We start from the raw sequence: 23,861 nt of genomic DNA on the forward strand, positions 1-23,861 counted from the left end.
TTGTACCCATCCCAAAGTAGATTCTTCATACTTAACTTCATACTGACCATGCATATTGTCTTGTTTTCACAATGAATAGAATGTTCAGATTTGATTGAGTGCTGAGAAACCCACTTGCCATAACCATACAGGCACTCTTGTGCTTGTGTAGTTACTTTAAAATTGAGTCATCGCATATTTTGCACATCTGCTTAAACATAAACTGAATAATGCTAATTAGTTTGTCACTACTGAAGAAAAAGATGTATAATAGCACAGTCATTTATGCGTAATGATCATTGTGGAATTTTTATACACTTCAAACTCAGTAATCCTGATTTTTGACATTTATTGGACCCAAACCAATTTCTGATTCAATATTGCACTTTGCAGCAATAGTATGTTTAATTTGATACCACATTACTCATATTTGGTATGACTTCCATAAAATTAAACATGTTATTAATATACAGCCCAATTCTACTGGGCATATATGGAGGTGGATCTCCTGATGAACCACCATAAGTGCCAATGTGGTGTCACAAATGCCATGCCACCGCTGTGCGCTATGAGCCACCAGCACAGTGTACCTGCTGGAGCAGTTAAGGTGGCAGACGGGTGATTTAGAAGCAGTTGGGAGGAGGTTTGGAGCATGGAGTGAGCCAAACCATGGACTGGATGGGGAAGATCTCAACAGCAGCAGTGCACACCAATATCCTGTTCCCCTGAGGCTCTTTGGACTTATGAGAGCTAAATAGGATGCACTGCATACTCCATTGGGAGTGCTGCATTGCATAAACTGATGGGGGAGAGAATTTGAGCTCTTAATCACTCTGTGTAATTTTTTAAAAAAACTAACTCCACTTCATCAGGGATGTGGGTTTTCCACCAAATTTCATAACCTGCATGATCTAACAAGCAAATTGATATGACTGCAATTTTTGATTCACTAAAATTTCCAAACTTATGTTTGCCAGAAAAATGTATGGGCAGACCCTTATATGCAAGTGCAAACCTAAGACTATGAATGCCCATCCATTGTCAGGGCTTTACATTTTCCTTATTATGAATTCTGAACTGCTTTTTCACAGATGGAAGCCAGTTGATACAAAATTCCATTAGTCTCTCTCTCTCTCTCTCTCTCTCTCTCTCTCTCTCTCTCTCTCTCTCTCTCTCTCTCTTCCCAGCAAAGCCCAATAAATTAGAATGGTGCTTCTTATTGAGTGGCATCCAGTATGGTCAAGTTCTTCAAGGGCTGAATCTGAACCATGGCAAACTGTGTTTTGCTCTGAAACCAGTGGGTGGCCTTGTACAACAAGTCACTTTGTGATTACTGCAATTTCTTACCTCTGAAATGGGAGTAATAATCAATTCAGTAAATCAATCAATTCAATAATCAATTCAAATCAGTAATCAAATCAAAAATAATCAATCAATCAAGAGGACATACGAAATAAAACTTTTTTACATTTCAAGTTCTAGAAACATTAATAGAGACTATCATTTGTTCCCCTATGATTTGTAGGTAGCTCTCTATATGTAAGTTTTATGTAAATACTCCAGTGGCATTTAATTTTTTACATTAATTAGGCTTGTTAAGGAGAGTGGAAAAATAGCACCCGTGTGGTAGCCTCTAATCTGCCAGTGGTAAAAGCCAACTGGATTAATCTGAAAGAAAATGCGGAGTTGTGAGATGTGTATTTTGGCAGGGGAAAGCACCTGCCTCCAGTCATATGCCTGAAACTTGTATAATGGTGTATAATTCAAATAGCAGAATCTACTGTGATATCATGTATCCACTTAGGAGAGTATTCAAGCCAGAATAGCTAATGGCTATGGGGAAGAGTTACATCTATGGTGATTCAAAATGCACAATCAGTTTTAAAGTAATATGTCACCGAAACATTTCTACTCCCCCCCATTCTGCCTCCCGCAATATGTATCTAATGGCCACTTTAGCTTCAAAAATGCCAGTGATTCAAGAAGAGGTTTGTTCCTGAAAGTGTAATCAAATGAAAGCACAAATTGTTAAGCCTTGTGCAATGAATGAGTAGTAAATGTAGTTCCCAATGTTCTCTAAAAGGATTCTTTCAATGAAATGTATAAGTTTTAAAAGCAACCCATTAACAGCATCCTTCCCATAAAAAGTCAATCTGTGGAGCCATTGGCTGGAATATGGATATTGGCTGTGGGAAATCTGGCTTCAGATTCCAGATCACTGGTTTGTTTTGACCAGATTACATCTTGCCTTGTGAAGGTATGTTTCCATAAGGAGGCCTATAGTGCAGAGTAAAAGCCCAGGGAGCTGTTCTTGAAATAAACAGGTACCATTTTGTGGAGGGTTCAGTGCATTCTTCCCCTGCATGGCTTGTAACAACTGCATGGTGCCACCTGCAAGTGAGATCTGAAAGAACTGTAGTGCTTTACATACATCAGTGGCACTGAACTATCCCTCATCCCAATCAGACATTCCTTAAGATCTATGACTAGAAATTAACAGGGAACATGTTTTATAGAACGATTTTGAAAAGCAAAAAAAACATTCTCATGCTAAGTAGTCAGTGGGTCTATATTGTTGTTAACCAGCATTTCCCTCTGAAAGGACTACATATTATCAAAAAGTCTCTCTCTCTCTCTCTCTCTCTCTCTGTGTGTGTGTGTGTGTGTGTGTGTATGAGAGAGAGAGAGAGAGAGAGAGAGAGAGAGAGAGAGAGAGAGAGAGAGAGAGAGAGTCTTGCCAAGAGTCTTGTCCAGGAGGGCAGGATGAGTTGCAGAAGGCTAACCACATTTTCTTGGCCCATTCCTTACTCAATGAATTCTGAAGGCATCCTGGATGACAGTACGGAACAGGGAGGTGGAAAATTTACATTCCCCAATGGTAGTGGTAATTGTGATAAAATTACAGCCCAAAGATTGCTAGTAGTAAACAGATGGTTTTCTACTACCTTGACTCATAATATCTGCCTTCGCATCTGTTCCTTTGTTGGTAGCTGCATCAAAGAGTACGTTAGTCTCTTTCCCTTTGCCACCTCTCTGAAGACTGTAATGCCACCATTGCTGTCATGAGTGGCACTGAGTAGGGGCAGCGGCCCTTGCTACACAGGGCTGGTAGAGTTGCCAACCTAATGATTGACTTGGAGTCTCAAGGATTTAACATCAACCTCCAAAGGACTGCTGAAAGCAGCTCTATACATTTTAATAGGATCTCTAATATTACATCACATTGGGCAAAAAAGTCTCCAGAATTTTCAGTCAGAGGTGTGACTCCACTCACGGGCAATATCTCCCATCTCTTATTTCCTTTCCATTTTATTTGATTGTTAATGATTAATTAGTTAATGATTTGGGCAGGATTTAGTTAATTTGATTTGGGAGGATTAGTTAATGATGAGAGCAGGAGATCTGGTCTGGAGGGTAGAGCCTCCATTTGCCTGAAGATAACATCCACAGGTCGCCAGTTCAAGGCCATCGGCACCATGCGACCTTGAAGCAGCTGACAAGCTGAGCCGAGTTATTCCATCTGCTCTGAGCATGGGAAGATGGAGGCCAGAATGTGAAACCAGATCAGAAAGAGACATCTGAAATGTTATGGTTCTTGAAAGATAGAACCTTCTTTCAATTGTAAAAATCCCTACGGGGATTTAAATAGCCTGCCTATGTAAACCGCCTTGAATAAAGTCTTGAATAAAGACCATGAAAGGCGGTATATAAATACCTGTATTTTTTATTATTATTATTATTATTATTATTATTATTATTATTATTATTATTATTATTATTATTATTATTATTTGTAGATATTAAAATTGCAAGTTTTATGTTTCTTTCCCTGAAAACTAACATTTCAATGTATATTTTTCTGTCCTTAGACAAGTATGGTCTCTGTTGAAGGCTTAGCAAAACTGGTGGATCCCTCCCAACTAACAGAGGAGTTTGAAGGATCACTGGATTACAATCATGATGAATGGATAGAGTTGAGAGTCTCTTTGGAAGAGTTCTTCAACAGTGCCATCCATTTGTTATCCAGGTTAGAGGACCTTCAAGAAATGTTGGCTAGGAAGGAATTTCCAGTAGATGTTGAAGGCTCAAGAAGACTAATAGATGAACACACTCAACTCAAGAAGAAAGTAATTAAAGCTCCAGTGGAAGAATTAGACCGTGAAGGTCAGAGATTATTACAGTGCATACGGTGCAGTGATGGTTTTTCTGGTAGGAACTGCATACCTGGTAGTGCAGACTTCCAAAGCCTTGTGCCAAAGATCACCAGCCTTTTGGACAAGCTACATTCAACACGGCAACACTTGCATCAGATGTGGCATGTCCGCAAATTGAAGCTAGATCAGTGCTTTCAACTTCGACTTTTTGAGCAAGATGCAGAAAAGGTAAGGAATATGCTTTTCTTCTTTACAGGGTTACCCTGTGTTACTAGGATGTGGTATGGCAACTAATATGTTGTAGCCAAATATATATGTTTCTGCAATTAGCAACATGAGGAATCAATCGGAGATATAAACCTCAAGTTGCTAGCAAATGTACTTTATGAGACTTGTAAAGCAAAATCACTGAACTAATTGTTGGAAGTAGCAAGCGGCATGGGAGCCAAAAATAACTCACCTCTGGCTGTTCTGATGAAAGCTGATCTGCTTTGGTTATACTCAAGTAGATATGAGGCACCCCAAATTAAGTTATGTTCAGGTTGCTTTCCACCAGGTTTTCTGGAGTAACTGACTTGTCAAGAAGCACAAGCAAAATTCAAGGTTGTAGAACCATTTCTGCTAGGGGAAGATATACAAAAGGGGTCTCTTGAAAGGTATCACAATTGCTATTGATTGCTGTTAATGCAGAGGTATCATTTTGACACTAGGCAAGGAGGGCTGGGACTCCTGTCATTACTTTCATGACAGGGCATTAGGATGTAGCAGTCACCATAACAAAGATGAGAAGTGGAATTGTGGGCTGCTGCTTTCAGACTGGGCCATTCAAGGGTTTGGATAGATTTGCTTTAATGAAGGTTATGAGTCAACATAATATTGCATTCCTCCTTTCCCATGACCCCTTACAAAAGTCATGAGAAGCTTCCCTCAAGAGCAGATTACCTGAACCAATTGCACAGCATTTATTTCAGTGGTAAGTGATGCACCTAGTGATTATTAAACTGCTGCTGTTTCTCAAACAACTAACTGGTCCACCAGCCACTTCTTGAACTTTTTCTAGGTCTGTTAGCTCCCCGTGCCTCCACAGGCTCTGATGAAGTCTGTTTACGTGCTTTCTGGGCACATGAGATAACATCATCAGCACCTATTGGTGAGAGATGAGTCTTGCCTAAGTAGGTGGAGCCATCATGCATTTCCAACACTACTGACTTGTATACTAATAGGCGTTCCAGTCCTTAACCATGTTTGATATTGTACTGGGGGGCAACATGGACATATGACAATTGGCCTAATAATTACCCCCCCCCAACATCACTGTTTTTAATAGATTATAGAATTTTGAATCTTCTCACTTCTTTTAAAGAGCTTTATTTGGATACTTCATTTTACCTGTAAACATCTATTGAGAGAGTTTGTTTTCCTTCCAAAAGAGTCAGCTTCAGGTTTCTAGCTGGTCATTAACCTTACAAAGATGGTGGGGATGGTGATAGTCAACCAGTTCAGTTTCTGTCTTATAACTACATTCCAGCAAATAAAAAGACTTGTGGTTTTTCTAAGCGCTTAGAGAGACTGGCTAGAACAAGACAGTCTGACAAGTTGTCATCTGTTGAGCAGCCCAAGCATTTATTAGTATCCAGGGAGGAGGAGATAGGAGTTGTACTTGGAGTTTCTGTCTCCCAAGTTAGTCTGTAGGAAAATTTAATTATTTGGGATAAAGTCTCAGGTCTTTGCCATTCAAATTAGTTTCTTACGTGGCAGAAATATAGATAATGGCAAAATTTTATCTTTGTTGGAAATGGAGAATTAGTCATTTAACTATTATTACAAACAAGCTCAGCATTTATCTCTGTTAGATACTGTGGTAACATAACCCTCAGTCAGCATATTTCTTAAAACAAGGGAAACTATTAGAAATATCTGAGAAATGTTAATCAGTGTTTAATTTTTTGACTGGGAAGGAAGGACAGGGTGGATGCCTCATACTGTACTGGAATAAACACACTAAGGACAGAAAATATTTATCAGCCTACATACTGCCTGCCGACCTTCTGGTAATACTTAATGTTGGCGACCATCCTGAATTTTTTCTTTTTTTCTTGGGGGAGGAATTTCTCAGTTATTCTACAGCAGCCCCATGTCACTATTATGTTCCAATGCACATGTACTAGGGAAATTTATCACATGGCGATGAACTAACTCATACCCTTTGTTAACATGATTGATACCTACCGTAGATACTCACCTACAAGGTGAGAAATTTTTACCAAAAAAATCTAACATAGATTGTCTCCTCATCCTATCTGCAGGTCACTCAGGGGTCCAAGCAGTTCAGGGGTGTTGTGGCAGCCAGAAGAAGCCCAGGAGAAGCCCAGAAGAGCAGTAGGCACAAGCTTACCCTGGGCAATATCACAGTCCAGCTGGTCATGCTTTACCTCTCCCAACAGCTCCTTCCTTCACAACTAGTCAGCCAGCATGTCACTCAGGCAGGCAAGCAGGAAGGTTGCCTCTGGGTCTTAGAGCCTGCCACCTGCAAACACATTACAACTGCAGATCGAAGACGGCTAATATTATAATGCCATTGTACAAATCAATGGTCAAGCCACACCTGGAGTATTGTGTCCAGTTCTGGTCACCACATCTCAAAAAGGATATAGTGGACATGGAAAAGGTGCAGAAGAGAGCTGCCATAATGATTACTGGGCTGGGGCACCTCTCTAATGAGGAAAGACTACAGCATGTGGAGCTCTTCAGTCTAGAAAAGAGGCACTTGAGAAGGGACATGATTGAGACATACAAAATTATGCAGGGGATGGATAGAGTGAATAGAGAGATACGCTTTTCCTTCTCACATAACGCCAAAACTAGGGGACATCCACTAAAATTGAGTGTTGGGAGGCTTAGGACAGACAAAAGAAAATATTTCTTTACCTAGCATGTATTTAGTCTGTGGAACTCCTTGCCATAGGAAGTAGTGATGGCATCTTGCTTAGATGCCTTTAAGAGAGGATTGGACAAATTTCTGGAGGGAAAGTGTATAGTAACAACCCAAAGTAATCCATCGAATGATGCCATGTTGCCAATAATGCATGATCTCTCATCGTTCCTTAATCCAAAGTGTTGGACTTAGATTGGTAAAACCAAGATTAAAAATTCTGCTCTGCCATGAAGCTTAGTGAGCTTACACTCTCACAGTCCTGCATTACAGAGGTGCGGTGAGGGGAAAATTAGAGCAAGATGTATATGCTTAGGTGAGAGAATGGTTTATGTTGCCTTCAGCTCCTTGGATGAAGAGCAAGACTAAAATGCTGCTGATTACTTAAATTAAGCCTGCAGTTCAAATGGCACAATCTTGTGAGCTGTTGAGCTAGCGCAACATTTCATAAAGTTGGGCGCTGGAACTCTTATCTCTAGAAAAAAGCAGCAACTGAACTTGAACTGGTGCTGAGTTTCCACATTGAACTGTAATGATTTTAGAGCGAATACTATCTAGCTTTATGTACTGACATGCCTCCCTGTTTCCTCCCACAATATGCATACAGAAATTGTACTTCCTCCTTATGTGCCATCTAGGTGTCTAAAAGTTGTGAGAGACAAATGGACCTGGCATATAACTGCTAATAGAAAGGTACCCAGGGTGATCCTCTAATAAAGCCATTTTCAACCACTGTGCTGTGGCACACTGGTGTGCCGCGAATGGTCCCCAGGTGTCCTGCGGGAGTTTGGCAGAGAGTCATTTATTAATAGGACCATTGGGGATATGAGCCCCCCACCAACAGCAAGGTGTGCCTTGTCAATTGTCCAAAAACTGATGGCGTGCCTTGACAATTTTAGTACCTTGTCTGTGTGCCATGAGACAAAAAAGGTTGAAAATCACTGCTCTAATACTATAAACCTGTCTGGCTTCATTGGTCTTCCATCTGCCATAGAAGCTTGGAGGTCAGAGCAGCTATAGCCCTGGCTTCAGTCTGTTGATATGGACATGCGTATTGTTAAGTATACCAGTTGCAGAAAATCTAGAAAGTTCTGAGGCAAAAGGGGAAAGGCCACCCACAACTTAGAAGAATGCTGATGTTTGATAGGCTCTGTTTGGTGTGTTCTCAGCCACTGGGAGGCAAAGCCAGAAGAACTCTCTAAAACAGTGGTCCCCGACCTGGGGTATGTGTACCCCCAGGTGTACTTGCCTTTAGGGGTTCTTGAAAAAGAATTGAATAATGGCAGAACGAGGCAGGTCTATATTAGAATGCCTTGTAGGGCTGGCAAGGCAGGAAGGAAGGCAGCTAGCTGACTGCGAAAGCCCCAGCAACTGCTAGTTTCCAGTCATCAATTCATGTATTATCAGATATAGATTAACAGTTGAAAACATAAATTTGGAATAACAGCTATATTAATTACAAACATTTTGCTAATATGAGGGGTACAGTTTATGGAAACGGGCTGTCAAAGGTTATGCAAGTGAAAAAATGTTGGAAACCACTGCTCTAAAAGTTACTCTTGGTGGGGTGGAGGGGAAAGGGATTGCAAGTTGCCCTGCTCCCCATAGAAAAGGTGGTTGGAAGGAACAGGAAGATTTTGTATATGCGAGACAGAAGCCAGTCTGATAAGCAGAAGCTGGAAGCAGGTTGTCATGGAAACCTGCACCAAGCAAGGTTTTCACGTCCTTCTCCCTCTTGCCCGTCCAGTTTCCTTGAGAAGGTCAAAACAAATTCACAAAAACAGCAGAAATTGCTCCTGTTTAACTGGTGAGGATGCCTCAGCTTCTATACTGCCCCATTCATCTATTTATCAGGAATTAGCCGTGGGTCGCCAGAGGTTTGGAAGGCAAGCACAGTACTTCAATTAAAAATAATTTTTTTAAAAGAAATTGGATGTCACTGCATATACAAACTGTTTAATGTCTAGTTTAAAAGCATTAAAAAACCCATAAGATTGCTTAGCAAATGCCATCTTAGTCTGCCTGGTGAAGAGATAAAGCAAGGCAGAGTCCCTGAAACTCTTGGCATTCCCAGAATCTTTTTATTTCAAGCCATTGCAGATTGCTTCATACTAGAGTCAGCAGTGGTGTCTTCAGTTTTGGGGGGCCTTGGGGCAAAAGCCCTGTGAAGGCCCCCATTGCGCTATCTCTACTTTGTAACATACAAACGTATGCCAGTTACCAGGCAGCAGGCAAATGTGAGTCCTCCTTCCTACCACTACCCTAAGCTACAGAGATAGTAGTGAAAGCAAACTCTCACTGTTGACTTCCTTTCTCAGCTGGGAACCACTGATGATGCCAGGCTGTGGATACTAATCAGACAGTGGACAGGTGACACTGCTGCTATAGTTTCAGGTGATGCCGCAAAGGAGGACTTGGATCAACTGCTGCTGCTTGCTCCCCATCACTTCCTGGTAAGCCTCCCTGTTGGGCTCTGTGCCTTGGCTGGCTTACCAGGTGGTTCTTGGTGGGTGCAAGGCCCACACACTGCTTTGGGGGTTGGCTGGCTGTGGTAGGGTGTCCTTGCATAGGCTTCCAGCATGTGCCCCACCAAGCTCCACATGTGGAACCATTGCTGGGACTCAGTTACATGTCACCTGGGCTCTGGCAATACTGAGCCAACTGTGGGCTGTGCTTAGGCTTCAGGAAGAGCTCTGACAAATGAAAGAGAGAACAAACTCACTGGGAGATTTCCACTCTTTTACAGAGAAGATGGAAGGGCATTCGTTACCATATGACATGGACAAATTAATCATTAATTGCACAATGCAGATTTTAGAGTGTATTGCAAAGCACTTCATGGCTACTCAAGAGCTAGCTAGGTCGCATCCAGCCGCAGACCAGGTGACTCTGTACCAGCCCTGGCAGGTTGATGCAGAGGTGGGTGACGGGAGGGTGGAATGGAGGCAGGGAGGGGGTATTTTAGGGTGGGGGAGGACAGACTGTCCCTGGCCTGAGCAGCCTTATATAGGCTGCTTGGATTTGTGCCAGCAAATTTGCTGGCACAGATCCAAGTAGCCCCATAGGGGTGGTGGGGGCTTGACACAAAGTAAGGGAAAATATATCCCCTTACCCCAACTTGCCCTCCAGCCAACTCCTAACCTGCACTGGATACAGCGCAGGCCACTTGGCCTGCCTGTTCCAGTTCAGGTTAGGATTAGGCTGTCAGGCATCAGGTTGTGCTGGTGGGGGTTTCTGTGGGTCACTTCCCAAACTTTGCTTTTGTATTTGTGTAGGTTTCCATGTGTAAGCCAGAATATCAGCAAGGGCAAAGAGTGAGAGTCTGAAAAGTTAGAGGAGCTATGGGAATCAGGAGCTATGGAGCAGGAAGAGATAAGATGGGGATCCATCATAACATAGCATTCTACACAAGAAAGCCACGCTTTGCTGTAGTGTCTTGCTTTGGAGAGAGAATATCCCCATTTGGGCACTCAGAGTCAGGCGCATAGTAAAACACTTCTGCCTTAACCATGGAAGGATTCTTTCATTTCAGGCCATACTTTCACTTTCGAATGCTGCATGCACTGTAATAAAATGGCATTACAAAGCCGATGACATGATCCTCCTTGCTAATATGAAGCATTTTATTTTATTATAGTCCATTAAGCACAGCAGTAGTAAATGTCCCTGAGCAAATGGCAAGAGAGAGAGAGAGAGTTACTTTGTATGTGAAAAGAGGGTTTCCTGGAAGTAGATCTTGGCTGGCTTTCCTGAATATCAGAGCTCAGCAATAGTTATCAACCTGCTAAATGGTCTTTCTTGCTATTGTCATATCTATTAAGCCTTCTTGTCAAAACTTGGAATGTTAAAATAAATGAAATAAGCAAAAATTCAGGCATTCTGGTCTTTGGTTGTATGTTCTTGCCCAAGGTTTCTCACTGCCTTAAACTGTTTACTTTCTCTGTTTCATTTATTGATCAAAAGTCAGCAGTCACAGCTATTTATGATTTAACATACTAACAGAATAAGGCCGCAATCCTAACCCACTTTCCAGCACTGACAAAAGGGCAATGCAACTCCAAGGTAAGGGAACAAACATTGCTTTACCTTGAGGAGGCCTCCATGACTGTCCCCCAACTGTAGGATGCAGCACATCCCCCACTGGCACAGCTATACCAGTGCGGGAAAGTTGGTTAGGATTGCACCCTAAGGGCATTCTAGTTGTACTCTTATCCTCTTCCAGCTTGTTTAAAGTGGCAGTGGCAGCCCCCTTTTCCACCAATACTGATGGATGAAGAATGAGGAAGGGGAAATAAAATCTGCTGTGGCTCCAGATTGCCTCTTCCCACTCACCACTTTGATAGCCTGTGCTTACTTACAGGTGAACTGGGACAGGTGATCTGGAGCCCACCACCTTCCCTTCCTTTCTGTTATTTAAAGCTCAGCATGCATCCACCCTCCTCTGCACTACTCTCTTTTGAATCACAGCATGCTCTGCTCTGGTTCATTTGAAACAGGAGGTGGGGTTATCAGTGTGTATGGGGGTTGTATCCACATATACGTCTTTGTGTTTTCATCGTTCACTGTCTTAAGTGCTCGTGCGGTGCAGAGTGCTTTAAAAGAATAATGAATAATGTAGATATTTGTCGAGATCACTTCAAATTACCACTTAACCAGCTTTAAGCATTCTTCTCTACCTGCTATCATTATATCCAACACTGGTTATATGTATTTTAAAGAACTTAGCATCGGAGTGATTGTTAAATTCATGAAAAATCTACCAAAGCAAGGGAAATCTTGCTTGAATAGAGCTGTGCAGATCTGGTGGGAAGGGTTTGGAACTCTGCTGCACTTTAAGGAGAATACCAGTATTCCTAAAAATCCTAGATTTGATGAAACAGTGCTCCAGATGGGGCAGTGTAACTGCTAGTCCCAACATGGCTATAGCCCTGGGAGGACCTCTGCCGGACACCCTGGAGAGCTGTTAGGGGAAGGGCTGTAGCTCAGTGGAAGAATGCATGCAGAAGATCTCAGATACAGTCCCTGACATCTCCTCTCTCTGAAACCTTGGACAGCTATTGCCAGTTAGTGTGGCCTATCTTGAGCCACGAGACTCTGAGAAGTGGTCTGCGAGGTCTCAGGGGGAAAAAAAACACCTTTCCTTGCACAGTGAGATACTGAAAGTGATCAATCTCCTGTGGACCACCAAAGAGGGCAGAGAATGGACTACCCATAGCCACAACCATTGAAGTGTCAGCTGTGGCTGTGGGCAGGCCATTCTCTGTCCTCTCCAGTAGTCCATGGGGGAGCACGGGAGTCAGACCACCAGAGAGGACGGAGACCAGACTCTCCACGGCCACAAGTGGTTCATGACAATTTCATTTTTTGTCTCAGTAGTCTGCAGGCGTCTAAAGGTTGGGAACCACTGAGCTAAATGGATGAAGGGTTTGACTGTGTTCAGAGAGATAGTACCTACAAAGCAAGTTACTGTTACCAGTCAGTCTAGGACCAAAAGCTAGGCTTCATGGGCTCTGAGGTATTCATGTGGGAAGGCACTGTATATATAATCTCAGAAATCTGAGCTGTAAAAAATCCAAGTGACCATTTCTAATGTTTGGGTTTTTTTACTCAGTTATTTTGCCCATATTGAAATAAAAGATGCTGTAATTAGGCAGATGAGACTTGAAAGTACATTGTAGTAATTTATGCCTTTCCCTTTTCTTGGCAGCTTGCTTTCCCATTTTCACAGCACTTACTCAGACAGAGGTTTTTGAGGTAATGCTTTGAGGTTTTTTCCCCCCATTTGAAATAATTGGAATACTCCCCGCCAAGCTTCTGTGCACATGAAAAACAGTGTTGTCCTCTCATTTGGTGAGAATCTTCCTCGATTAGCAGCCGAATCCTATCCATCTTTAGCACCAATGGAATGCTGTAAAGTGCTTTGCAACGATGCTACTTAGCTGCTGTGCCTGCCAGAAGGCTAGAGCCTTCCCAAGTGCACCAGTGGAGAAGACACCAGCCAGACCAGGCAAATCCAGTACAGGGGTGGGGGAAGGTGGGCATGGAGGTGGGAAGAGATAGGACAGGGTGGACAGATTGGCCCTGGGACGTAGTATTGGTGTCACCAGCCCATGTTGTATCCTAACCTCCTTCCTGGACCTGATCCTCTCACACAGATCAACTTGAACTTGTGTCAGCAATATCGCTGGTGCAGATCCAAGTTGACCCATTAAGGCTGCTGAGGCTTACCCTGGGGTAAGGGGGACAAATGTCCTCCAGCAACTGAAATTCCCTCACAGGATGGAGCAGAGCCCACTCCAGCACAAATGAATCACCATGTGGGGATTTAGCTAGGATTGGGCTGTAGATCTGTTGGCAGCAAGTAAATAAAATCACTCTGTTATTTTCAGTTAAATCAGGTGTATTTTTAATAAGTGCTCTGACAGCATTGAATAGACTTGGGCTCACAATTTTTCCCTACTTCATAGCTCAGACAGTCATTCCTTGGGGATATTTTTACAACCTTTCTTACAAAAATCTTACTTTCATCTACCTGCAAATGTATATAAGCTCTGGTGCTGTTCTGTAGGAAAAAACAGTTCTGGGAGGGAAGAATTAGAAGTAAACAAGCTGCTAACAGGGAAAGGGCTACGTCTCCCACCCCTCCTTTCTTTTGTGCTCCCGAATTCCTTTTCTTGGAACGGTTTTTCTTTTGAAAATGGTATTAGGATTTTCTTACGCACTTTTGTTCTTGTCCGTCTCTCATGTAACAAACTCTTTGGAACTCTCTTGCTGGCTGAGTGTATGGAATTAATGACTTCATGTGCCAGCTTGTGATCAGGTGGAGAGTTAATTTGGAATCAGTGAATAGAAAACATTGGCACAACCAAAATTTTCTAGAGAGGGATAGATACGGATGGGTAAACTTTCCATTGGGCATTTGAACCCACAAACTTTGGTTTTTAAGCCCCTAGCATAGTTGCCCTCAATGTGTCATTCCTGTGGGACACCCTCAGCAATCAGGTGGGAGTGTAAATGGGGCAAAGAAGCAAACCAATACAACACTGAGGACCATGAACCTCATACTGATTGTCTAGTAGTCTGCTGTGTGCGTGAATGGAGCTGCCTCTCTTTTGCACACGTTTTGCTTCCTAAGGGTTTTTTTCCCTTGGGGCATAAACAAAGATGCAGTAGGCAGATCTTGGATCTTCTAGCCCCAGGCTAAGAACAAGAATCAGCAATACCAGGCAAGTCATCCATCTTAGTTTTACTTTAGACCCACACAAGGAAGCCTGAACAGTTCTTTTTCTGCCTTGAAGAAACTTGCTGTGATAAAGTTTGTGAACCCTTTACCCTTGCACAAAGAGCTAGAATGCTTTCAAGGTTTTCATGCCACCATGAAGGCAGAAATACTTACACGAATGCTGGAATACAGCCTGAATTCTGCAAAGCTAGAGTGGAGGACCCAGGTTCACTTAAGTCCCCTTCCCCCTTGCCCTCTATACATGTCAACGTCTCTCTTCAAGTACTGATTTGGGGTTAAAAAGAAAAGAAAGTTGCAGTGGCCCCCACTCTGTCCTAGACCTAGGCTAAAGGCCCTGCACTGATGTCAAGAAATGACCTCTTTTCTACTCTGTTATGCTACTATCTTCACTTCGCTTCTGCTGATTGTCAGAATGGTGTCCACTCTTATACCCACCATTGGCATTGGTACAGCTGCATTGATCGAGCAAGTGGTGCATCCAGTGGTAGGGGAGGGTGACTGGAGAGCCAACAAGAGGTGTTTTTTACTTATCCCCTGGTAGGCTTCCCAGTCGCCTATGTATCTCCTCTGACTGACATCAGCCATTTTGGTGGTATAAGTCCAAGAAGTGAAAATGGGTGGGGCAGCCTGGGAAAGAGGGGCTAGGATCCTGCCCAAGTTGCTGCTGCTGGGATCCATCCCTTGCCCTCCACCCTCCTCACACTGAAACTCTGCAGTCTAATATATTTTATTTGAAATACTTCAGTCTCACCTTTCAATTTTTATACATTTGTTTTAAACTTTTGTAACCCACTCCAAGAGTTTGGAGTGAAATGAGTTATATCTTTAACAAAGTACAGTGAACTTTTGGTTTAATGGACCTCAATTTAACAAACTCCAGAAACAATTGCGAACATAATGAGTGACCCCCCCTCCAAGGGTACAGCTGCTGCTTCCCAGAAATAATTCCTGTGACCATAAATATGCCACCGCAGTGGTGGAAATTGCTGCTAGAAAGCTGTAACCATGGAAGCCCTAGGTGACATGCTTGTGGTCTCCATGTGAGTGTGTACTAGAGGACAGTTGGGATGCATCATGTGGAGAGGGGAATTTTGACTTGTGAACTGACCCATGAGCAATTGATAATTCACTCATATGGCTTTTTGAGTGACATGTGCTTTGTCTTTCCTCTCCACCCCTCTCCCACCATGCTCAGCTACAATCGTTGTAGTTGTGGTCTTCCAAGTTTCTTTCAAAGCATTTGAGAGCTCAGTAGTCCTAACTGGATTGTAAAACCTGACTATGATCTTTGGTAGAGAGATGTGCCAAATGGCCTCCAGATCTCTCAGACTGTAGCAGGTTTGGATGCTGCTGCTTTCCTGAATAGCTATCCAAATTGTAGTCCTATTCCTCTGGGCATCATTAATGTTGTGAACAATGACTTCCCATATTCCAGCCATCTGCAAAGAACTTGCTGTGTATCTGTGTGTGTAAAATAGCCTGCCAGCCAGCCAGATCCTTCCAGATGGGTCTTTCTTCTGATTCCTATTGAGGGAAGGAAAAAGCAACAACAAACCCTGACAGCTCATCGACAGCTGGTGCGCCTAGTCTGTTGCCCACCATGGCTGCAAACCTATGTTAATTTCCTTGGAAGTAAGGAAATCAGTGAGAGTTGTTTCTGAGCAAGCAAGTATGTTAAGCTGTGTGATGAAGAATATCCTTGCATTGTTTATTTGTGGAGTGCCTGTTTCTTTCGCTGCTGTACACCCTCTCCAGCATCTCTAGACACAGGATTTTGGACATGTGGGGATAGCATACTTCTGGAGCTTCCCTTAGGCACAAGTAGTTTCTGCCTGACAGCTGCCTAAGCTGTAAGTGAAGCCAGACAACAAAGATTGCAATTCTGTGCACACTTACTTGGGAGTACCGTAGATACTGGAGTAGAAGTTGATCTCATATAAGAATATAAGAACAGCCCCACTGGATCAGGCCATAGGCCCTTCTAGTTCACCTTCCCGTATCTCACAGCGGCCCACCAAATGCCCCAAATGCCCCACCAAATGCCCCACCAAATGCCCCAATGCCCCAAATGCCCCACCAAATGCCCCAAGGAGCACACCAGATAACAAGAGGCCTGCATCCTGGTGCCCTCCCTTGCATTGGCATTCTGACATAGCCCATTTCTAAAATCAGGAGGTTGCACATACACATCATGGCTTATAACCTGTAATGGATTTTTCCTCCAGAAACTTGTTCAATCCCCTTTTAAAGGCATCCAGGTCAGATGCCATGACCACATCCTGTGGCAAGGAGTTCCACAGACCGACCACACGCTGAGTAAAGAAATATTTTCTTTTGTGTGTCCTAACCCTCCCAACACTCAATTTTAGAGGATGTCCCATGGTTCTGGTGTTATGTGAGAGTGTAAAGAGCATCTCTCTATCCACTTTATCCTTCCCATGCATGATTTTGTATGTCTCAATCATGTCCCCCCTCAGGCGCCTCTTTTCTGGGCTGTAGAGGCCCAAACGCCGTAGCCTTTCCTCATAAGGAAGGTACCCCAGCCCAGTAATCATCTTAGTCGCTCTCTTTTACACTTTTTCCATTTCTACTATGTCCTTTTTGAGATGTGGCGACCAGAACTGGACACAATACTCCAGGTGTGGCCTTACCATAGATTTGTACAACGGCATTATAATATTTTTCCCTGAGGGCTGGGGATAAGAATAGGCCCTCAGTTTGGCTGTACTTGTCGTAAGAGGTGACTAAACAGCCACTGGGTAGATGGGACTCGTTAGCCTGGGAAGGCAGCTCATCTGAGAGAAGGAAAACTCTGATCCCAAACCTCCACTGCCTTGTGGCTACATCCAGTTATGGAAAAGGCTTCAGGAGTCAACCTCGAGGCAAAATCCGGAGCCGGAATCCCTGAGGCAGTTCATGGCTGAACACAGTCATGTTCTGGCAATTTCTGCGACATCGCTGGAACCAACCGTATTGGCTTCTGCCTTTCCATTGGACCATTTCAGTGATGTGGAGAGGGGGGATTTGCTGCATGGGTAACAGTCTATCCTCCATATCTACCTTACCCAGGCTTCACGCGCTGGAGAGGACACTCTGTTCCAGAACACTATTCAGAGCGCGATACCATAGTCTTCCGAGACTGAAGGATGCCAACATGCATGCATTATAATATTAGCCGTTTTGTTCTCAATACCTTTTCTAATGATCCCAAGCACAGAATTGGCCTTCTTTACTGCTGCCGCACATTGGGTCAACACTTTCATCGAGCTGTCCACCACCACTCCAAGATCTCTCTCCTGATCTGTCACAGACAGCCTCAGAACCCATTAGCCTATATGTGAAGTTTTGATTTTTTGCCCCAATGTGCATGACTTTACACGTACTTACATTGAAACGCATCTGCCATTTTGCTGTCCATTCTGCTAGTCTGGAGAGAGCCTTCTGGAGCTCCTCACAATCACTTCTGGTCTTCACTATTTGGAAAAGTTTAATGTCGTCTGCAAACTTTGCCACCTCACTGCTCACCCCTGTCTCCAGGTCATTTATGAAGAGGTTGAAAAGCACCGGTCCCAGGACAGATCCTTGGGGCACACCGCTTTTCACCTCTCTCCATTGTGAAAATTGCCCATTGATACCCACTCTCTGTTTCCTGGCCTCCAACCAGTTCTCAATCCATGAGAGGACCTGTCTTCCAATTCCCTGACTGTGGAGTTTTTTCAGTAGCCTTTGGTGAGGGACCATGTCGAACGCCTTCTGAAAGTCCAGATATATAATGTCCATGGGTTCTCCCACATCCACATGCCTGTTGACCTTTTCAAAGAATTCTATAAGGTTTGTGAGGCAAGACTTACCCTTACAGAAGCCATGCTGATTCTCCCTCAGCAAGGCCTGTTCATCTATGTGTTTTGAGATCCTATCTTTGATGAGGCATTCCACCATCTTACCCGGTATGGATGTTAGGCTGACTGGCCTATAGTTTCCCGGGTCCCCCCTCTTTCCCTTTTTAAAGATAGGCGTGACATTTGCTATCTTCCAGTCTTCTGGCACCATGGCCGTTTTGAGGGACAAGTTGCATATCTTAGTCAAGAGATCTGCAACTTCATTCTTCAATTCCTTAATAACTCTTGGGTGGATGCCATCAGGGCCTGGTGACTTATTGATCTTTAATTTATCAATGAGGTCTGAAACATCTTCTCTTTTAACCTCTATCTGACTTAACTCCTCGGTTAGGAGGGGCCGTTTGGGCAGCGGTATCTGCCCGAGGTCTTCTGCCGTGAAGACAGATGCAAAGAACTCATTTTAATTTCTCTGCCATCTCTAAGTCTCCTTTTATCTCCCCTTTCCCTCCCTCACCATCCAGAGGGCCAACCGCTTCTCTGGCGGGTTTCCTGCTTCTAACATATTTGAAGAAGCTTTTATTATTCCCCTTAATGTTGCTGGCCATGCATTCCTCATAGTCTCGCTTGGCCTCCCATATCACCTTCTTACATTTCCTTTGCCACAGTTGATGTTCCTTTTTATTCTCCTCATTAGGGCAAGACTTCCATTTAGGCAATCATGGTCTAAATGGCAAGACTTCCATTTAGACCTCATTAGGGCAAGCTTCCTAGCCCTTCACAGCCTCTCTAACTTGGCTGGTTAGCCATGCGGGCACCCTCCTGGATTTAGTGGAACCCTTCTTTCTTTGCAGTATACACCTCTGCTGGGCCTCTATTACTGTTGTTTTAAGCAGCCTCCATGCACTCTGGAGAGATTAGACTCTTTTTACCTTCCCTTTCAACCTCCTTCTAACCAGCCTCCTCATTTGAGGGAAGTCCGCCCATCGGAAGTCAAGGGTTTTTGTGAGAGATTTGCCGGTTATTCTTCCCCCGACGTGCATGTCAAAACGGATCGCAGCATGATCACTTTTCCCCAATGGCTCCGTAATATTGACATCTCTAACCAGGTCCTGAGTACCGCACAATATTAAATCCAGAGTCACCTGTCCACTGGTGGGTTATTATTATTAATTATTAACAGTATTTATATACCGCTTTTCAACTAAAAGTTCACAAAGCGGTTTACAGAGAAAAATCAAATAACTAAATGGGTTCCATGGCTAGATGCTCTAAGGCACAGTCATTTAACATGTCAAGGAATCCGGTCTCCTTTTCATGACCAGAACACAAATTGACCTAGTCAATATGAGAATTGAAGTCCCCCATGATTACAACCCTGTCCCTCCTTGTCACCTCCCTGATCTGTTTCGTCATTTCAAGGTCCCCTTCCGGTTTCTGGTCTGAAGGACGATAGTACGCCCCCAGCATTACATCGCTCCTGAGACCTGGTAATTTAACCCACAGAGATTCTATGGTGGAGTCAGACCCGCCTTCAATCTCTACTTTGCTGGATTCTATCCCTTCCTTAATGTAAACGGCCATCCCACCTCCAACAGGCCCCTCTCTGTCCCTCCTGTAGAGTTTATAGCCCGGGATTGCGGTATCCCACTGATTTTCCGCATTCCACCAGGTTTCTGTTATGCCCACTATGTCAGTATATATAAGTCAAGGACAGTTTTTGAGCCAAAAATCATGGAATTTTCTATGACCCTCAGATAGGTTGAAGAAGGTTTAAACTTAGGGGGATGTCTGACTATAGTTTTTGTCTGATTTTACCAGAGGCCAGCTCCTGAAAAACAACCTACCAGTATTTGTTACCTAAGAACTGTACAGTTCCTAATTTATTAAAAATTTAGTAAAAGATCATAAGATACATTTTATTCATTAACTTTTTAAATTCTGGTCTTCACCACCTTTTTGTAAACACTATCAGAGTAAGTGCACTGTAAACAGCATACCGCAGAATAATTAATCAAATCCTTCTTTAAGGTGCTTGGGGTGTTAAGCCAGAGGCTCAGCATATAACGTACAACTTATATAACTGGAAGTGTGCTATTCAATTTACAGCAGAGAAACAAGCAACAAGGAATGAGCATGAGTAAGTACAGCTACACATAGTTGTAACCCTATTTACTCACCCATCATTTCCATGGGTGTTATTCTTAAGTAATTGTGCACTGAATTGTAGCTTTGGACTTTGTTTCAAATGGAAATGAAGGTTATGTCCTGGTGTTTAAAAAAAAACAGACCTCTGCCAAACATTTGCAAAATGGAACTAGTGTGCAGAAGGGTCTGTTTAAGAGAAGGAGGCTTGTTTGATTTAAATGGAAGCCTTGAGCCCTGGCTTGCTTTTGTCTCAGGAACAGTGAAAAGGTTAACTTTAGCTGCAGCTTGCCTTGAAGCCTGTTCTGTCCTTCAAGGATTGATTGCTCTGTCCTTATCTTAGCTGCTGCAACAGCCGTGAGCAACCTCACAGATAAGGCTAGGAGATGATTTACACTTGATTTATTGGCAGAAATTTCTGGCCTTCTAGTTTCAATGAAGTGCTTTATGTTAAATACTTCTCTCCTCACCCTCCTTTTAACAGTGTATACAATTTTACTAGTCCATTGGGTTTGAGGCACAGCAGTCATTCTGTAGAAGGAGATTGTGTGGCCCACACACACACGTGCAGCAATGCACAGGGAAGCATCTTGAAGCCAATTCACTGCAATTGCTGCTGGCTTCCAATGAAAAAAAGGTAACAAGGTGTCTGCATCTGCTATTGCTGGGGTGACAGCAGGCAGAACTGTCTCAGCAGGTTAGGCTGCAACCATGGATTGCGTCCAATGAAAAAAAGGCAGGGCAGCTAGAACCCAATGAAAAAAAGGTAGAAAGCCTACATCAGCAAGCTCTGGGGAGGCAGCAGGCAGAGCTGTCTCAGATTTGTTCTTAAGAAAGCACCAAGGAGCCTGTGTGAAGGGACTGGGCTTTCTAAAGCACTGGGGAGGCAGCTGTTGAGCTGCCTCTGGGGTGTGTTGCTGAGCAATCCCTAGCTGTGAGTGGGGGAAGAAAAGTGAGTTGTTGTTTTTTTTCTTTTCCAGGGGAGGGAGAATGTTTGTTTCAAGGAAGGTAGGATCCACTGAGCAGGGGGGGGGGGGGAGGAGAGTTAGTTTCAAGGAAAGTGAAATAAAAAAAACTGGAATAAAAAATCCTTTTAACTGGAGGTTAAAGGGGGGGGAGTGAGTGTGTATTCATGTATGTATATGGCTGAGCCACTCTGGGCCTGGACCTCTCCGCACTTCATTGTTGCTATCAGCTCTGGAAGGGAAAGTTCAGTCACGGGTAACCTTTTCCAGCAGAAGGGCAGCACATTAATGGGAAGGACTGTATATTTCCTGTCAGCAAATTGTTTTCCAATTCTCTGCTGCAATCTCCTTCCACAGTCTTCCACCTGCAGCACTGAGGAAACGTCTCCAGTCACAGGGCTGAACTGGAACACAATGTACCCTAATTCTTGTTTCAGTTTCCTGGAGCCAGTTGCTGATACTTTGCTATACAATTCTCTGTACTCTTATCTGCTCCAATACTGAATATGGTTCAGGAAAATAGTTTGAGGAAAGATTTTGGTAGGCTTAGATGGATTTTATTTTCCACACAGTTTGCATTAGATTTGCCTTCAGTTTTTCCGTTACAAGATGCTTGTTAAGTTCAGAACTCAGTAGAATTTTGGAAATCATTTTAATTGCAGAGAGCAAAATGCTGTACAGGAACTTAAAACAACCAGGGAAGAAAATGTGCCCCCTTGATCCCCCCCCCAAACTTGATTCATTGTCAGGTGCTAAGGCAGTATTTGAGCGGAGTTCAAATTCAGAACCCAGAAAACTGCAGAAGAGGGATTTGAAATTCTGATCAGGAGTCAGTGCAGGTGCAATCCACATCTGAAAACTAGGGGGGAAAGCTGCTGCAGGAGCCGTAGCAACAGGAAAAAAAATCTTTATACATGTACAGAATACAACAGGGCCTTTGGCTATGCACATAATGTTTTAACATATCGTGAGTGATCATTCAGCAGTTGTGACATGAAAAATAGGTTTGCATTTGAGTAGAGACACTTGTCCCTCTTTCCCATCCTATTCCTTCTGTTCAGCTATTCTTAGTAATTTTGGACTTGTGGCTAGCTTTGTTTACTTGCCTTTGGTAGAAGGTAAGCAACAAAGATGCTATTACTTATGCATAATGAAATAGAGATGCAAAAACAAAGCAAAAGAAACCATCTGTCCTGCCTTCTTTCACATGCTGCAGGTTAAAATATTAGTATAGGGGGGAACCATCACATGTGATGCAGCTACCTGTATCTGTTCAATTTAACAGTATGTGTGGCAGAGAGTTCTGTACTGTACTGTACAAATAAATCAGGTCTAAGTATCTACCAAACATTTTTCATGTATATTTTTCACCATTTTTTGTGAAGATGGCAGTCAGTCCATTCTATACATGTCTACTCAGAAGCAATCCCCACTGAGTTCAGGGGGACTTACTCTTGGGCAAGTATAGGATTAGAGCCCTAGTGACATCATTCAGGATTCTTGCTTAGCATCAGTGAACAACCAAAGGATACAGTGGCGAATCACCCCAGCCCTGGGCCCTGGGGCAAAAGTTCACTACGGCGTCCCCCATGGGATGTTGCTACCCTCCCACACACAAACCCACCCCCCTATTTCCGGAAAACCGTAAGCACAGTTTCCGACCGTCAGGAACCTCAAAGAGGCTTCCTCGGGGTCCTAAAGTTGCGCGAGACTCTGCACACGGGGCATTTGCTCCATCAAGTGAATGGACCACTGAAAGGATAGCAATATTTAAATAACCAACTTCATTCTCTTTTCTCCATATTTTGTTGATTGATCAGGTATACTTGCATCCACCCAAACAGATAGCTGAGTTTTATCCGTGGGAGTGATATACACTATAAAGAAATATGAAATAATGGGAAAAAGTTCTTATACAGTTGTGATTGTGTGTTTAGTAGTCTTGGAGTCCCCAGGTAGAATTCATGCAAATATTTGTGCACATAGTTCACCAGGTAAATAAATGTATTTGCATTCAAATTTGATAAGAATATAATCATAGGAGATGGACCACTTGTCATAGAACTCATCTGGATTTGTATAGCACTCTCACTTTCTGAAAGCGCATCATATACATAACATGTAATATACTTTATTTTATTGACATTTTACAACAACCCTGTAAAGTAGATGATGATGATGATGATGATGATGATTCCCATATCCCAGAAAGGGAGATGAAGTTGAGAGAGAATTGCTTGCCTAAGACCACCTAGTGAGTACATGGCAGATGTGAGAATTCAACCAGGGGACTTCCTGATGTCTGACTCAGTCATAGCCATTGTGCTATATTTGCTCTGTTTCATTATCCCATTGCCTTTTAGAGTCCAGATATTGGCATTCTGTAGGTATTGGAGATTTGTCTCTGATATTACTGAAATGGATGTACTAATAAAATACTGTGAAAAATGATTTTCTAAATTATTATTCTTGGCTCAAAGGCCTCATTTATATAACTAAGCCAACTTAAAATTGGACAGTAGCCATAGGTAGCAGGCCAAATCATTTTCAAGTGTTGGATTTCTCTTTCCCTCTTCCATCAAAAGGGAATTTTTCTTGGTATTCAGC

At 43.1% G+C, this 23,861-nt stretch overlaps 1 protein-coding gene across 1 annotated transcript in view; it reads left to right on the forward strand.

Annotated features, from left to right (window-relative positions):
• The window catches only part of LOC136645156 (kalirin), a 250,046-nt gene that overhangs the window by 60,232 nt on the left and 165,953 nt on the right, over positions 1-23,861 (forward strand). The window contains exon 5 of the mRNA XM_066621402.1: positions 3,849-4,361. Coding sequence (XP_066477499.1) covers positions 3,849-4,361 — 513 coding nt within the window. The remainder of the gene's footprint in view (positions 1-3,848; positions 4,362-23,861) is intronic.

Source organism: Tiliqua scincoides, chromosome 1 (genome assembly GCF_035046505.1).
Source record: "Tiliqua scincoides isolate rTilSci1 chromosome 1, rTilSci1.hap2, whole genome shotgun sequence".
Taxonomy (NCBI): domain Eukaryota; kingdom Metazoa; phylum Chordata; class Lepidosauria; order Squamata; family Scincidae; genus Tiliqua; species Tiliqua scincoides.